At 39.2% G+C, this 17,765-nt stretch overlaps 1 protein-coding gene across 3 annotated transcripts in view; it reads left to right on the forward strand.

Moving 5' to 3' along the window:
• INPP5A (inositol polyphosphate-5-phosphatase A) overlaps positions 1 to 17,765 on the forward strand; it is a 436,884-nt gene that overhangs the window by 291,563 nt on the left and 127,556 nt on the right. For all 3 annotated transcript variants that reach the window (XM_030569985.1, XM_030569984.1, XM_030569986.1), the window contains exons 7-8: positions 8,850 to 8,902; positions 13,498 to 13,617. In XM_030569985.1, coding sequence (XP_030425845.1) covers positions 8,850 to 8,902; positions 13,498 to 13,617 — 173 coding nt within the window. The remainder of the gene's footprint in view (positions 1 to 8,849; positions 8,903 to 13,497; positions 13,618 to 17,765) is intronic.

A 17,765-nucleotide genomic window follows, 5' to 3' on the forward strand; every position in this document is an offset into this window, starting at 1 on the left:
GACCTACGAGATAGACACATCCATGCAGAGTCCTGAAACCCTAAATTCCCCTGTCCTGTTAAAAGGATGTGCTTTTTTAAACAGGAATGTAGTTCTGGGTTGTGGTTTTTTAGTGTAATAAACCATGGAGAGGCAGAAAAATCTGTAGGACGGGTGAAATACTAAGGCTCCAAGACTGGAGGGAGTGATTATAAGCCTGTGCTCATGGAATTTTTTAAGTTATGTTTTCAAATACTTAATTGTAAATTTGTGATTGCAAGTAATTATTTTTGTTATTTTCGCTGTAATTATAAGCCAGAGAGCTAGCTAGCACAGAACTCGCATGACTGAAGCTACTTGTATGGTCAGCCTCTTCTTGTTCCCAATCCCTTCTTCTGTGACCTCCACCTCACTAGCTCTTTCCTGGTTATTTAACACACAGAGGGGACCCCCTGACCTTTCCTCATTCCATGCTCTTGTCCTGATTACTGGCACAAAATGCATGTAGGACGCTTTTATCAGTTTGAAACACTTAACTAAAACATCCAATTAAAAATAATTAACTAAATCGGCCTTCCTTTCATAAGATGCATTTGCCAGCACCACAGGGAGGTAGTCACAGAAAGGCCTCTGACAGATGAGCCACCTGCAAGAAGCTGCCTCTGCTAGCAGAAAGAACTGTGGACAGAACTCGTCTGACTATTGTTTTAGTTTCCTTCCAATTAATATAATCCACAGTTAAATTGTTCAGAGAGAAATAATTGGGTTAAGTAACATCTGGACGTACTCAGAGCACTTTTATTTGTGTCTCATTTGATATGAATAGAAAGAAAACAGGAATGTGAAACATTCTGAGCCTATCCTGCACTTGTGTCAAGAAAATTTTGCGCTGCTGTCAATGAGGTTTATTTACCTACGTAATGAATATGGGATTGGATCATTAGTTTGTACAATTACCTTATGTTAACGCTGAGGACAATCACTGCTTTCTTCTTCCACATTTAGAAATAGTTAATGGATCAAATGTGCCTACAATCACACCTGTGCAATCCTCTGAATTCATTGCAGTTGACCAATGTAGCTAAGAGAGAAATTTTGTCAAGTGACTGCTAGAACTAAAATCAAATTTGCCCATGAAAGCCAGAATCTGCAATCCTTACTCAAGCAAAGCTGCACAGTTTGACCCAAAATGTACTTGCTCTTGAAAATTACATACTGTATGCAATTGTACTCTCTCAAAAATAGTGTTTTTCAGAAGAAGAACTCTGAAATAAATAATTACCATAAAGAAATTATATATGTTGGTGGCTAATATATTACTGATCCATATAAATACATTTGCAATGGATGTAATTATTTAGAAATTATATGCTTTAGTAAAACTGGATGGAAATGCATTTGACTTATCACATTTGTTGTATTTATTAACATTGTGTGCAAATTCCCTTTTTGAAATGTCAGTTTTGCAATTTAGATGTTTTCTTAGCAAATTCCAAATCTATGTTAGATAGTATTTTTCTGTTAGACAATTGGTCATTATAGCTCTATGTTAAGAGTAAAATTATCAACTGGCATGCCACATGGTGTTGTTTTTTCTACCATTAAGTAGATTAACTTTAGAATCTTGAACTACTGATAAGTGTTTCTGAAAATTCTAATAACTAAGACAGATACTATGCTACAGGCATAGGTGCTGACTTTGTGTTTGTTCCAGGGCCCACAGGAAAAAAAAAAGTGGGTGCTCAGCTCCTTCCCCTCCCTCCCAGCGCCTCCCGACCTCTGCGATCAGCTATTCAGGGCTGTGCAGGAGACACGGGGGGGAGGGGGAGGAGCGGGGGCAGGAAGAGGCAAAGTGGGGGTTTGGAGAAAGGGGTAGAGTGGGGGCAGGGTCTGGGGCAGAGCAGTGGTCGAGCACCCCTCGGGATCTGAGTAAGTCTGCACCTATACCTATAGGAGCATAGCTCTATATAGATCACAAATTTGAATGTAATTTGAGAAAAATTCCATCATGAGCCAAATAAACTTTAAATTAAGTATTTAAAGCTACAATATGCTGTATTCCCAAGTAGAAGTCTTCATAAAATTTCCTGGGTTATTAAGTTGCTTTTACAAATTGTAGAGTAGCAGAACTTGCTATAATTTTTGAATAGTGTTGTTTGTATTGCAGTAGCATCCAAAGGCCCAAAGAGGTTTGGGACCTCACTGAGCTATGTGCTGTTCTAACACTCAGGAAGGTTAGGAAGATAAACTCCTTGGAGCAGGGACTGTATCGTCTATTCTAATGATTTCACATCTACACAATTTAGAACATTTAGAATACTTTTAAGGCAATCAAGGAGAGGAAAGCCATCATCATCAAGAGCTACATCCAGATTTTTTCTATTAGAAGTTGTAATACGTTGTTTTTTTTGGGGGGGGTTGCATTCATACAACTGGTTTTATTACTGACTAGTGTAAACCACTGAACATACTGTAATATATGTGGAATAGCATTTAACACAAGTCCCTACATGAGGCTCTAAGGAGGAGTTCCCTTTACTGCAATGACAGTATAATATGGGAGGTATTGATACTGAAGGTCACTTAGTGTATCAGCTGCACTTGCAGTTTGTTAGACCTGGTTTCTTTTGTTGTTCAATTGATTCATCTACATTTTTTCCCCTTCTTCCTCTTTGAACCATGCTGTTCATTTAAGAATCTGCAATTACACTCCAGCCATTGCTACTTTAATCTGTCTTTCCTTCATGCCCCTGCTTTGTATGGTTGAATAAACCCTTGCTGGGCCACTATTTAATTTGATATGGTCCCTCACAGTAGAATGATGGAGAAAAGATGAATTAAGGCTCTGTACTAGTCATTATCAATCATGGTTTGTGTTCATTACTTATTGCTCACAGTGCATTTTGACATTAGCCCTCCATAACCTCTCTCTTCATGTTAATGTTGTCTAGAGGTCCTTTTACCCCATGTAGCTGAGGTTATTTATGTAGGTGGTGTATCTAGAGGGTTTTAAAAGGTCAACACAATCTCCATGGGGACCCTATTCATAAAGAGAAAGCTTGCACAATTTAACTGCAAGTTTTAGAAATGTGAGTGTTTTAAACTCAGAGTTTTCAGATTTTTAATTTCATTTATTACAATGAAAATTTGGCAAAATGGGATCCAGTATATACTGCTGTGCATAAAACCAATAGTCACTGCACAAGTGTAGGCATTCGGAAACCCCAAAATACCATAACAGACTTTTGTATTTGGACCCTAAGATGGCATATCAAATAATATGCTAATGACTTAAGTCACATTTGCAAATTTGACAATAGATACGTTTTTACAATAAGAAACACTGTACAGATCCTAATTAGATCAATATGTATAGCTGCAAATACTTGTGCATCCATTCACCATCCTAATTGTTCCAAATCTAAAGAAGTTGCAGGTCTATTATTTTACCTAAAGACAGGAGTAACTTCATCTAAATTGACTTTTATTTAACCTAGTTCTGAGATGGAAGAATCTGATGTAATCTATTGTGTTAAAAATACCCATTGCTATCCAATATTTAAAATATCCATGTTCTCCCTGTCTCTTGTATATTTCCCTGAGCCCTCAATCCCCCACTGAGCCTCTATTACCAACATATAGACATGGCTGAGAAGAAAAAGAGCATGGAAGAAGCTAATCAGGCAATACTCTGCTTAATATGAGTGTCCAGAGGTGTCCTCGTCGCAGCCTGAGGGAATTGGATGGGGCCCTTCTATGGATGTCCTCTCTTGAAAGTCCAGAGTGGCTGCTGTTTGCTAAAGGGGAAACTGATGTGAAAGGATATAAAAGAACTAGTTTCCCTAGTGTCGTTCGAAGGAGTCTTTTTTGTTATATGAAGTTCTATCAAAATATCCTGTTCCAATTCTGACTGTTTATAAAGTCCTTGTTTTTAGAAGGTCTGTTTTCTTTCAAGATACATTTATTGTGGTGGTAAATGTAGCAATTGCTGTGTTAATGGAGGTGAGGAGGTTGAGTGGCATTTGACATAGGACTCTGGAAATAGGCTGAATGTAGTTGTAAGAGGGTTCTCTGTATTTTTATTTAGTTAGTATGATCACAGTCTAAATATGTTAAAAGAATTCAACTGGGAAAGAAGACTCAAGTAGTGGTATGATTTGTCACCAGGCTTAATTGAAATAGAATCTGTAGCCACTGCTAGAAATAAAATTCAAATACAATGATTACAAACAGAAAATATGCAAGCAAACTTCATTCGATGTTGATGGTCTTCTAGTAAATCTTTACAACCTTGAAAGAGCTTTCACAAATTAGGTATCTTGGTATCCACAATTTTTCGGATAAAGGAGAACTCTTCAAAGCTAATTTTATTAAATAATTTACGAAAGCTATCAAAGGACTACAAAAATGGGCTGGAATACGACTATGGTATCTCTCATTGAGAGGATTAGTAATATTAATTATAATTATTAGTGATACTAATTATAACTCTCCCACAAGTCAACTATCTCTTCTCAAATCTCCCCTTCAATATCCCTAAACTCTTCTTCAGACAAATTAATCTCAGTGTTTCTACATTCATTTTGGTCAGTCAGGTACCCAAAGTTGAATCATAGACTGAAACATTCTTTTGAAAGGACAACTGGCAGGCACAAACAAATCCCTGATGCAGGAAGAATAAGACACAGAACCATGTCAGATTTTTAAAAAATAGCTAAAATGTCATGAAAGCACCCTGTGCCTCTATACCAAACTAGCTGAAATTGTGGGGACATAATTCAAGTCATGAAAAAAAAAATAGAAGAAAAAGCATTCATTGTGCAATCTGTTCACATTATCAGATATAAATTTTGAGTCTTTGGATAAAGCACTTTATTGTTAATCAATGTTCTTGAACTTTTTACTATTTTCAGTTGAACAGGTTTGTTTTTCCAATTGCTGAATCAATATGAAGCTGATGAAACTATATGAAGTGTATGAGAATGCCAGCAATCCTCACTAACATGTTTCAGCCAAAACTGTTCTTTAGTTGAGAACTGCTCAACAGATGTGATTGTAAAATTCAGATCCTGGAGATAGGTATTTAAAGGGACACTATCAAAAATTGTAGACTAGAAAGTGGAATAACTGTTTTTTCCTCTTAAATGTATATAATTCACATAATTGTATATGTTTTTTTTCCAAAACAAATGCTTAAATAGTCTGTTTTTTCAATTAAAAATAAATCAGTGAGAGTAGCCCAGCATTTCTGGATAACTCTACTTACACAACACACTGTGAACTTGTGTTAAAAGGCCATGATCAGGAAAGTGGTGAGCCGGGATGGGAAAGATTGGCCCTATTGCCTTACCTCATGTTCGCCATCCAGGAAGTCCCACAAGCCTCCACAGGTTTCTGTCCGTTCGAACTACTATATGGGCGCCACCTCTGGGGCATATTGGATATAGCCAGAGAAGCCTGAGAAGAGGAGCCAAAACCCGGAAGGAACATAGTCGAGCATTTACTACAGATGAGGGATCGGATAGCCCAGGTTACACCCATTGTACGGGAACACTTGGAGAAAGCACAGGAGACCCAACGAACCCCGTTATAATCACCAAGCAAAGCTTCGACGGTTCCAACCAGGGGATCGAGTAATGGTCCTGGTGCCCACAGCAGAAAGCAAGCTGTTGGCCCAGTGGCAGGGACCCTACGAATGATTGAAGCCGTGGGAGAGGTAAACTATAAGGTGCGGCAGCCAGGCCTCAGGAAACAGGAGCAAATTTACCACATCAATCTTCTAAAACCTTGGCATGATCGAGAGGCATGCTTAGTCACCCAGGAGACCCTTCCCTAGGAGGATAACTTTCACGAGCAAGTGAGGATATCACCCGACTTGATGCCAGTCCAAAAGATTGAGGCAGCCGACATGATTAATTGCAACCGAGATGTGTTCTCTACAAAACTGGGTTGGACGACTGAGACCTATCACCATATCTGCACGATCCCCAGAGCCAAGGTAACACTGAGACCCTACCGAATCCCAGCAGCCAAAAGAGAAGAAATCAAGGCTGAAGTAGAGAAAATGTTAGAATTAGGCGTTATTGAAGAATCCTACAGTCAGTGGTGCAGTCCAGTAGTTCTAGTGCCTAAACCTGATGGTACCTTGAGATTCTGTAATGACTTTCGCCAACTGAATGAAGTATCCCAGTTCGATGCATACCCCATACCACGCATTGACGAACTGGTTGACCGACTGGGTAGTGCCCGATTCTTGGCTACACTGGATCTGACAAAAAGGTATTGGCAGATTCCCCTGACCAAAGAAGCTAAAGAAAAGACAGCGTTCTCCACTCTGGACGGGCTATTCCAGTACACAGTCCTCTCTTTTGGGTTACATGTGGCCCCAGCCACATTCCAGCGCCTCACGGATAAGCTGCTGTGCCCCCATACTAGTTATGCAGCTGCAGTTATGCAGAGCACCTAGATGATGTCATCATCCATACGCCAGACTGGGGAGCCCACTTGGAGAAAGTTGAGGCAGTACTATGCTCCTTAAGGCGGGCTGGCCTCACCGCTAATCCCGCTAAATGCACCATAGGACTAGCAGAGGCTAAGTGCCTGGGGTATATTGTAGGAAAGGGTATAGTGAAGCCCCAAACTAATAAGCTAGAGGTGATTCAAAACTGGCCCCAGCCGACCCGAAAGAAGCAGGTCAGTGCGTTTCTAGGCGTGGTAGGCTACTACCAACGTTTTATTCCCCACTTCGCCAGTAGGGCAAGTCCTCTAACGGACCTGTTGAAGGGCCGAGATCCAGACATGGTGAAGTGGACCGATGCAGCAGAGAGGGCATTCATAGACCTTCGGACGGTTCTCTGTAATGACCCCATATTCATAGCCACGGACTTTACTAAGGATTTTATTTTACAAAGAGATGCTTCCAAGGTGGGGTTGGGGACGGTTCTGTCGCAAATGATTGGAGGAGACGAACACCCGATCCTCTATCTAAGCAGAAAGCTGCTCCCAAGAGAACAGAAGTAGTTGAGAGAGAATGCCTTGCTGTCAAATGGGCCATAGAGACACTGCGTTATTAACTCATAGGCCGGCGATTTACTGTTGTGACGGACCATGCACCCCTCCAGTGGATGCAGAGGAATAAGGAAAAGAATGCAAGGGTCACCAAGTGGTTCTTATCCCTCTAACCATTCCAGTTCCACATATGGCACAGGGCTGGATGCCACCACGGCAACGCTGATGGTCTGTCGCTAGCACACTGCCTGGTGTCCAAGTTGCCCAACCCTATGGTGTTGAGCAGAGGGCGGAGATATGTGAGGGGGCAAGACCAGATGGCTACAACAAAGTAGTAAGGAACAGGTATGTTAGCCCCAGGCTAACCAAATCCCTAGGACCATGGTAACCAAATGGCAATTGCTCCAGGTTAATCAACACACCTGGGGCCAATTAAGATCTTTCTAGAAGGCAGTGGAGATAGCTACATTGATTGGGCCACCTGAAGCCAATGAAGGGCTGGCTGGAACTAGTTAAAAGCCTCCCAATTAGTCAGTGAGATTCTGGAGTGAGGAGCTGGGAGCAAGAGGTGCAAGGAGTTGAGAGTGTACTGCTGGAGGATTGAGGAATACAAGCATTGTCAGACACCAGGAGGAAGGTCCTGTGGTGAGGATAAAGAAGGTGTTTAGAGGAGGCCATGGGGAAGTAGCGCAGGGAGTTGTAGCTGTCATGCAGCTGTTACAGGAGTCACTATAGACAGTTGCAATCCACAGGGCCCTGGGCTGGAACCCGGAGTAGAGAACGGGCCCGGGTTCCTCCCAACTCCTGATCAGACACAGGAGGAGCTGACCCAGACTGTGGGTTCCACCAGAGGGGAAGATCACTGAGGTGAGCAAATCCGCCAATAAGCGCAGGACCCACCAAGGTAGAGGAGGAAATTTGTCACAATATATTGCCTCATGAGAGGCCAGAAGTGTGATTACTTCCATTCTAAAGGATGCTGTACTATGGTTAATAGTTATTTATTATGATATAGTTATAAGTAGTTGCAGTCTTTTGCCACAAAATCATAGGCATCCACATTTAAGTATATCTGGGGCAATAAATAGTCCAGCATCACAGTCACTGTAGCTGTATATAAATGGGATCCAACATAATGGCTTCTTTAATTTAATTTAATTTAAATTATTTTTTACTTTTGGTAGCGAAATTTAGGACCACGGCTGAAAGTATTCTTTTGCTATGCCAGCAGTATTATACCTTGGCAGTAGCTGATTTGTATCTTACAGAGGATGTTGCTGTTTTGATAAATGTATTGTTAAACTCTCATTTAAATTCACTTTAACTTTTATAGAATTATTAGATAGGCAGAATCTGCAGAAAAAGTACAGCTTTCTAATGTCCCATTCATTTAAATTCATTGTAAAACTCCATGATGCAACTTCACAGTTTAGGTAAATTTACAAACAAGTTAAGGCATTTATGCATAATTGATAAGAATTGGGTGTTTTTTTCTGGTATGTATTCAAAGTAATTTTATTTTTCTTCTGAAAGAACATATGTAACAATCATTTCCCTGTTAGTACTCACTTATGTAAAAGTGACTAGGTTTATTTAAGTAGTTTTTATTTCAAGTTTGTTAGACTAGTGAAACAAAGAAGTAAGCAGTGCAATTTGAGAGAGAGTAGAGAATATTATTTTATTTTGATCCTATTTGTATAGTTCGTAGTGCTCATTACTTAAACATTATATGGGTTGTTCATTTTATGTTGTCAATAAACAGTTTAAAAATATTCTCTTGTAAAGTATATTTAACCTCTTCATATACTCCCATCAATCCTTCATTTAAGCTTACTGATTTAAATTGCTTATTTATTTTTCAGTGTAAATGGTCCAGAAAAGGCTTCATTCGCACAAGATGGTGTATTACTGATTGGTATGTTGCATCTTATTAAAGTTATTTATGATTGTCTTTATTTCATGTATATTTTCTATGAGAAACTTTATGTATATAACCAAATTTATTTGCTACAAAGAAGAGATGACAAATCATGCTTAGCTTTATGATGTGCATAATAGTGCTCAGTAAATTGTAAATGACAAGTGGTAACTCATTTTTATAAATGTGATTTTAATATTTGCATATACTTGCTATTAGACTGATCAAGAAAATTATCTGTGAGGCACAGACATCCAAAAAGCTTTGGAAGTATTTATGAAAAAATATACCATTCTCTATGTACTCATTCAGCTAGCCATTCAGAGCACAAGCCACTGCCCACTTCAATTGAACAACTTCCAGTGACTTCATTGGGTGTTGGATCAAGCCCGTATACATCAGTTCCCACTACATATTTGTGCACTGAAACACATTTGCAATGAGCAATTGTTCTTTATTTGCAGAATTTAGGTCTGCCTTACTATTTTGGGCCCAGATTATGGTTCATCCTATGCTGGCCAAATATTTAAAAACTTGGAATCATAAATATTCAGTTTGCTATTATCTGTAGGGTTACATTTTTAGTTAGTATATGTGAGATGGGATAGTGCCTCCATAAAAAATCAAAGGGAATTTAGAGGTTTATCCCTCATAGATGTCTCCTTTTTTTAATAAATTTATTGTTGCACAGGTCTTTAAATATAAATATATTCCGTTAAAATGGTGAATATTTAAGATATTTAGCAATCCTCTCCTTTTAAGAGTTCTGAGGAAAGTGTGAGTTTGTAGTGTAACCCTGAGATGAATTAGTAATTTATGCTAAAATAATGTTACTTAGAAAATAATGTAAACAGTTAGAAAACTAAGTGCAACGTAGTAAGAAAAGCTGTTTGAAAGTTCAGTGTGGACAAAAGGATCTGAACCTAATATCAATAATTTGAAGGAAAATATTTTGTGATCTGTTTGAAAAGTTTGTGACACTGACTGTACTTGACTATCAATTGTGTGTATTACATCATGAGATTACCAAAGCCACTTGAGTTGTGTCTGATGATAGGCTTATAAGAGAGAAGGTCATGTGGACTAACATTCACTCTTATGTTAGTTTTGCATTATTTCTTAACTTATCAATAGTTTTTAAAGCCCAGCATTATTGTGTAGAGTGGCTGAGAATGGGTCATGTATCTCTGTGACCTAAACCAGAAAAACTTCAGTGCAAACTGACTCTGATGTTGTAGTACATTTAAGAGACAAAGCCTCTATATTTGGCTTATTTCATATTTATCTATTTATTTTGGAGTATATTTCTTTATTTGTCTTTTAAAATTTAAAAAGAGTGTAAGGGACAAAAATTGGGAAGAAAAAAAACTGGAAAAATTGGTTAAATTTCACCTTCGTTTATCCAGGAATGAATGGCTGGCTCAAAAAGAGACAAGCTCTATCTCTCAAGAACACCAGATATATGTTTCTTATTCTTCACACTGTTGGTAAACTGCTGCTATTGATATGGCAGATTTCAGGGGAAATTAATGGTTGTTTCTGATATAATTTTGAGTAAGTAGAATGGAAGATCTTGTTCTAAATAGCAAAGGCATCCATTAGATTCTAAAAAAACAAAAAAAAAGGCAGAGTAAATAATAATGTATTGTGTCATCAAGAAAGCATGAATATGGGACACTCAAATAAATTGAGGCATGGTGGCTGAGTGGTTAAAATACTTCATTATAATCTCCGAAGCTGTGGGTTTGAGTCCTGCTCAATCTCACACTGAAAGGCTACCTCATGTTCGCCCAACTGCAAAATGGGTACCTGATCCACAGAGGTGAGAAGTCAACTGTATTGACTATGGAAACTGATGTGCCTTAAACTGCATCAGCCTGATGAGCCATCTGCGCCTTGAACTTTTTTTTTTTTAACAACCAAATAATGTCCAAGATCATTACAATATAACATATAAAACCGTTTTCTGAGAAGAAGCTGTACCACCTATTAACTCTGTTTCTAATGGTCATCTGCAGTTGACTATTAGACGTTTCTTTGGTAGATGGTTTATCTCCTTTTTTAGTTGGTTGCATTAATATTGTTAACTCTTTGGGTGAGATAGAGAACTGGAGCTCTCTGAGATTCTGTGTTCTGAACACATTTGATCCAGATTTAGGACCCTATACAGCAATGTATTTATGCATGTACCTAATTTTAAGCACATGAATAGTCTATTTGAAGTCAAGATTCATGTGCTTAAAGTTAAATATGTGCTAAAGTACCTTGCTGAAATACTTCTCCAAATGAGCAACATTCACAGCAGAGGCATATGCAAGACAAAGAGTTTGTGTAGGTGATATAGATTTTGAAGGTGCGTTGGAGTTTTTATAATCACTGAAGCTATTTATTTTGCTTATATGCAAATTATTTTATTAATAATTCATGATATTGGGATTGCGATCTGATTGTGCCTGTTCACTAAATAATAGGTGATCACAGGAGTAAGAAATTCTGATTTGTTTAAACACATTACTTTTCATAATGATTTATAGAGTTCCTATACCCAAAGGTTTTTAAAACCTTTATAGATTGTACATTTTGGGAAAATGCTAGCTTCTCACACACAGAAAAAATCCTCTGGGCTGGAGACTAAAAATTAGTTAACCACAGCCTCAAAGGCCACAGAAGCAAATGAAACTCTGTATTTTGGTAGCTAAAACTGCTTCATTATATAAAACCTGGAACTTCATGGCTCCAATTTCTGCTTCTGTGCCACAGCACACAGTTCCTTCAACGGCTTTGCTCTGAGTAGAGAGACTAAGGATACATCTACCCTGGAGTTAGAAAGAATAATTTCCAGCTTGAGTTGACATACTCATGCTAGCTCTGATTTAGTCAGTGCACTCAAAATAGAAGTGTAGCTGCAGCAGCATGAGCAGCAGAAGGGCCATCCACCCCATATATGATCCATTTGAGACCCCAGGTATATACTTGGACCAGCTAATCCCTTACACTGCTTGCACCACCATGGCTACACTTCTGTTTTCAGCACACGACCTCGATCAGAGCTAGCACAGGTATGTCTCCTCAAGTTGGAAACCTAACAGCTGTAATGCATGTATACCCTTAATCTCCCTACTCAAAGCAAAGCTGTTGAAGCAAATGTTTGCTGCAACACAGAAGCAGAGGCTGGAACTGTGAAGTTCTAGGGTTTGTTCAATGGAAGCAGAATGGGATGCTAATGGTATAAGGTAAAGTGACATTATATTCATTAGAATGTTTCTTAAAATTGGAAGTAAAAATAGAGGGTATAGTGCAATTGACATTGCAAAGGACGTCATATAGACAGGAATATTGCCAAGATATGATTATTGTTGTTCATATTACAACACTGTCCAAAATATTCAAGGTACTGTACAGGCATATAGCAAGACACAGTCCCTAACCCAAAGAGCTTACATTCTTATGGCAGATATGACAGAGCTACTAAAAGCTGCAATAATAGGGGGAGGGAAAGGAGGATGGGCAGACAAAGATTACATAAACAAGATCAATTGCTAAACAGAAGTTAAACTAACTGGTCTGTAGTTTCCTGGGTTGTTTTTATTTCCCTTTTTATAGATGGGCACTATATTTGCCCCCTTCCAGTCTTCTGGAATCTCCCCCCGTCTCCCATGATTTCCCAAAGATAATAGCTAGAGGCTCAGATACCTCCTCTATTAACTCCTTGAGTATTCTAGGATGCATTTCACCAGGCCCTGGTGACTTGCAGGCATCTAACTTTTCTAAGTGATTTTTTACTTGCTCTTTTTTTATTTTATCTTCTAAACCTACCCTCTTCCCGTAAGCATTCACTATACTAGACATTCCTTCAGACTTCTCAGTGAAGACCGAAACAAAGAAGTCATTAAGCATCTCTGCCATTTCCAAGTCTCCCGTTACTGTTTCCCCCTCCTCACTGAGCAGTGGGCCTACCCTGTCTTTGGTCTTCCTCTTGCTTCTAATGTATTGATAAAAAGTCTTCTTGTTTCCCTTTATTCCCATAGCTAGTTTGAGCTCATTTTGTGCCTTTGCCTTTCTGGGGCTGTCTGCCTGGAAGGCTGCCCTGGCACCGCAGACCCTGGAAGTCCTGGGGTTCCTGATAGCCCACTGGGTGGGCAGGCAGGTGTACCGGCAGGAAGTCAGATAGGTTCCATCGGATCTTCAGTGAAATCAAACCATTTCCACAAAATGTTTCAATCTCTAAAACACTGTTTCATCTGAATATTTCCAACTTCCAGCTCTAGTTATGCATATGTTGTGTTACAGTTTGTCTAGTTTGCACGAAAATCCCTACCCCTCTCTCTGAGCTGTAATTGATCTCAATCTTTCTATTTTTGTATGATGCATAAACTTTAAACAGAAGCCTAGCTGAAACCTTAACTATGGATCAGATTGGTGCTACTCTCCATGGCAATTTCTACTATGATAACATAACTTTGCACTGTGTAAATGTAAGTTGCCGTAGCAGTGAATATACAATGTTGTGCTATGATTGAATGCTCCGCTGCTTGCTACTAATGTTTTTTCTTTTATTCTGAGTCATTTTATTTGTTTTTCCTTTGTCATAGTGCCTTTGACTTGGTAAACATTCATCTTTTCCATGATGCTTCCAATTTAATTGCTTGGGAAACAAGCCCATCGGTTTACTCAGGAATACGACATAAAGCTCTTGGTTATGTACTTGATAGGTATGTATCAGACTCTTAGTCTCTCTCATCCTCCTCTTCCCTTAGTAGTTTATAAAAGTTATGATAAAATTTACTTTCTAGTCATACTGAGATTTTTTATTCCATTGTCCAATAGCAGGTGTGCACAGTATATTGTTTATAGCATTTTCCTCCACTTGCAAAACTTGTACTAATACAGATTAAAACAATACACTTTTTATAAGAGTTGAGAATGTTTTCACATGGATCTGATTAGAGGTCAGTTTGTGATGCTGATTATTTTAAAAGAAATTGAAAAGACTGGGGAATTTCTATGGACTTTCTATAGCCTTTTGTAGCCTAGGGAAAAAAGTATATTTTAAAAATGTGTTAGCACATCTTCAGGGTACACCTTTTTCCCCCTAGTATACACAGGGGCTAAGTTAAAACAAGTAGTGTTGATGTTCAAATGTGTGTTTAATGCAAGGTATGTTGAGATTAACACAGGCAGCGTACACTAAACATCTCATCTGTTTGTAAAAGAGAATGTATTATTTGTACACAGCTGCCACCGCTATTGATAGCACCATGGTCTATCAAAGTGCTAACAAAGTAAATTGAGTCCAGTGGGCAGTGCACTGTCAGAATATGCTAAAGAATTTTTGATAATCCTCTTTAGCAGTTATGGATCCATGATAAAGGCAGCCATTAAGAAAAGATGATTTATGTATGGGCATACATGTACTAGCAATGTATAGGCAGAAAGGAAACAGTATACAGCAGTAGCCTGAACTATCACATCTAATGATTCTTCTGGAAGATTTGAATGTTTCTTTTATGAAGTATTGATTGACTTCATGTTTCCCAGAGAAGTAGAGCCTAAAAATTTCTCTTTAAAGAAGTCTTCATATGCAATGTTATCTATGACATAATGGTGATACAATAGATATAATTAACATTTTAGGAATCTCTCTAACGGTTACATGTAAATTAGAAATAATTTGATATCAGGAGTGAATAGGTTCATTCATAACATGGTTCTTTTCGTGCAGTTCTTTTTCTTTTCCTTTCTTATCTAAACGTTGAAATTTTCTCCTCTTCAAACACATGCATGCTTTCTGTGACATTGCTAGTAGTTACATCTCCCTGCTTCTCAACAGATTACCATCACCTTGCACTCAACCTTCCCTCCTTTGTTCCTTGCAAGACACCTCCCTTCCACACTCTCAGACACACTCTCCCCAGACTTTGCCCCCTCACCCTCACACACACAGTCATCTGGCACCAGTGTGGCCTTTTTTTTTTCCTCTGGGCAGGAAAAAAGTGCATTCTAATAAATGTTAATTAACTTGTTTAAAATCCTAATGCAGACAAGCCAAGTTGTAATTGTAACGCACATAAGTTATCTGGTTGAGGCAAACCATAGGGTCCTCAACCAGCTAACATATGTTAAAACTACAATTTGCCTTGAATCATTAGGATTTGAACATGTTAGCAAATGTGCTAAAAACAGACCATGTCTCCTAGTGAAGATACCATGTAGATACCATGACATGCTGCTCTCTGTACTCCTCCTTCTAAGCCCCCATGTTTCCCAAGTTCTCTCTCTACAAATCCTAGTGTAATCCACACACCTTCTGAGTGTGGTATCCTGTCCCTAGTGGCACCGAGACTACTTAGAGAGAATGAGTTAAGTGAGTCTGCTCATCAGCCTTAGCTAAGAGCCAGTTGGCTTTTGGCTCATACAGTAGAGGCTCATGCAGTAAGCTCCAGAGGTCCCCAGTTCAATCCTGCCCGCGGTGTTACATTAGCACTTCACATCTCTCTTCACTTCTCCATAAAAGGCTTCTATCAATTTCCCACTCCCCTATATAGCCTCCAGATGATTCCTTTCCTGGAAGCCTCTGCCTTGGTTAATATTACGGCAGAGCTAAGAGCTATGACTAAGGCCCTACCAAATTTACGGCTATGAAAAATGCATCGTGGACCATGAAATCTGGTCTTTTGTGTAATTTTACGCTATACAATGCAAATGTCACGGGGAAGACCAGAGTTTATCAAACTGGGGGTCCCGACCCAAAAGGGAGCTGCGGGGGGGGGGGGGGGTTTACATGGTTATTGAAGGAGGGCCGCAGTAGTGCCACCCTTGCTTCTGCACTGCCTTCAGAGCTGGCTAGCCAGAGAGCGGCAGCTGCTGGCCAGGTGCCCAGCTCTGAAGGCAGCACCCTGCCAGCAGCAATGCAGAAGTAAGAGTGGCAATACCATGTCATGCCACCCTTAGAGCTGGATTCTCAGTCAGCAGCCACTGCTCTAGAGCTGCCCAGCTCTGGAGGCAGCGCCGCCACCAACAGCAGTGCAGAAATAAAGGTGGCAATACTGCAACCCTCCTATAATAACGTTGCGATCTCCACAACAGCCGCCTTTTGGGTCAGGACCTCTACAGTTACACCACTGTGAAATTTCAGATTTAAACAACTGAACTCATTTCAATTCATCTGAACTCATGAAATTTATGATTTAAAAAATGCTATGACCGTGAAATTGGCCAAAATGAACTGTGAATTTGGTAGGGCCCTAACTATGATGGCCTCTCTGCATTTAAATATAGCATGGTCTGGGGCTCCTCCTGTCAGGAGTGCCAAGGTGCCATATATGCCACCAAGAATGAGCTTTTCAGTAAGAGATATCCAAGACCAGTGAAGAAACTGTCACAGCCACATCTTTTCAGAAAAGGTTGAGTGAGTTAACTTTATTTATTTGAGCCTTAACATAGTGCAGATCAGCCTAAGAGTGGTGCTATATGGGAAATCCAAGTTCAGACTGGCAGGTACTAAGAGTGGCTTGTGCATCCCACCCCCAAGCCATTGCTTTGAGCAGCACTGGGTGGGTAGCCTCATAAGGAGCACTTTGGGGGTGGGGGAGGAAGCAAGGGCGTCAGATGAGCAAGGGAGAAGGGGTAAATGAGTACAAATATGGGAAGATCTTAAAAAATCCACATTCCTCCACCCTAACAAAGGTTAGGCTGTGCTCAGTGGTTGGTCTGAGATTAAGGGTGACTCATGGTCAATGAACCAGCTCCTCTCTCCATCATTTACACACAATGTTCCCTTTTGCATTGAGATGCTGCATACAATATCATCCTCTGTGAGGAATTCTCTACAAAAGAATAATAGTTTATTTTGCTGATTGTTTCCTATAGAAAATGAAGAGGAAATAGAACCTAATTTAGATATGCAGCATAAAATACCTTGTTTGTATGTAGACAGTATTGTGCTTTTTCCTATTTTTAGATTTTCATTGAAAGATTGTAAAGTGTAGAATTAGGTATAGATACTTTCTTCTTTAGAAAATATAGTAGCCAAAGCCTTATCTCTCTGCTTATGTCTCCAGGATAATTTTAATTTAGCTAAAAACTAGTCCATCTATTTAATGAAAGATTTAGCTTTTCTCCGCTGTGTTCACAACCTGCTTTTCCACTATACACAAGTAGGGGGTAGGTAGGAAATGCTTTAACGTTTAGTGTGTCGTTCTCACTTTTGGGAGGGCTGGAGAAGAGAAATAATTATTCTGATGCCATTTCTATCATAGTAAAGTGGTTAATACATTTTTTTAAAATCATTAACTTTTTTGATGTGATGTAAATAAGTTGGCTGTGTAAGTTTATAAGAGATACTTTGAATTAATGAACTAAGCTTCAGTGACTTCTAGATCTGTTTGGGAGTGCTTTTAGCCAAAAAATGATATATATTGTTACAGTACCCCAACAGATAAGATAATTATTCCTTTGCTTTGTTTTATTTTATTTTCTGTTCCTCTTCTCTTTTGTTCTGCATTAAGGAACCTAAACAGATCTATCTGTATTATTTATTGCTTGCTTGCCACAGCATGCTATGTGCTTCATTTAGCTAATTTTGGCTTTGGACCTCCCACGATGCCCTGGCAAGGGTAAGGAAATCAGACTGTAGTACTAGTGTTTACTGTGGGTCAAAGATGTCATGATGGTATATCATTAAAATGTGACATTGCCAAAAACTGCCCTAACTCCCCTGTCTTTAGAAAAGAAACCTTCAATTTTTGGTTGCACTACTACTGTGGGTTTGCATTCACATGAATTGCTCATTTTGAGAGAGCAGCCAGCCGCAGATCCGGACCTCCATAGTGAAATGATGGGCTGGCTAGCACAAAAGAGG

The sequence above is a fragment of the Gopherus evgoodei genome, chromosome 7 (assembly GCF_007399415.2).
Source record: "Gopherus evgoodei ecotype Sinaloan lineage chromosome 7, rGopEvg1_v1.p, whole genome shotgun sequence".
NCBI lineage: Eukaryota > Metazoa > Chordata > Testudines > Testudinidae > Gopherus > Gopherus evgoodei.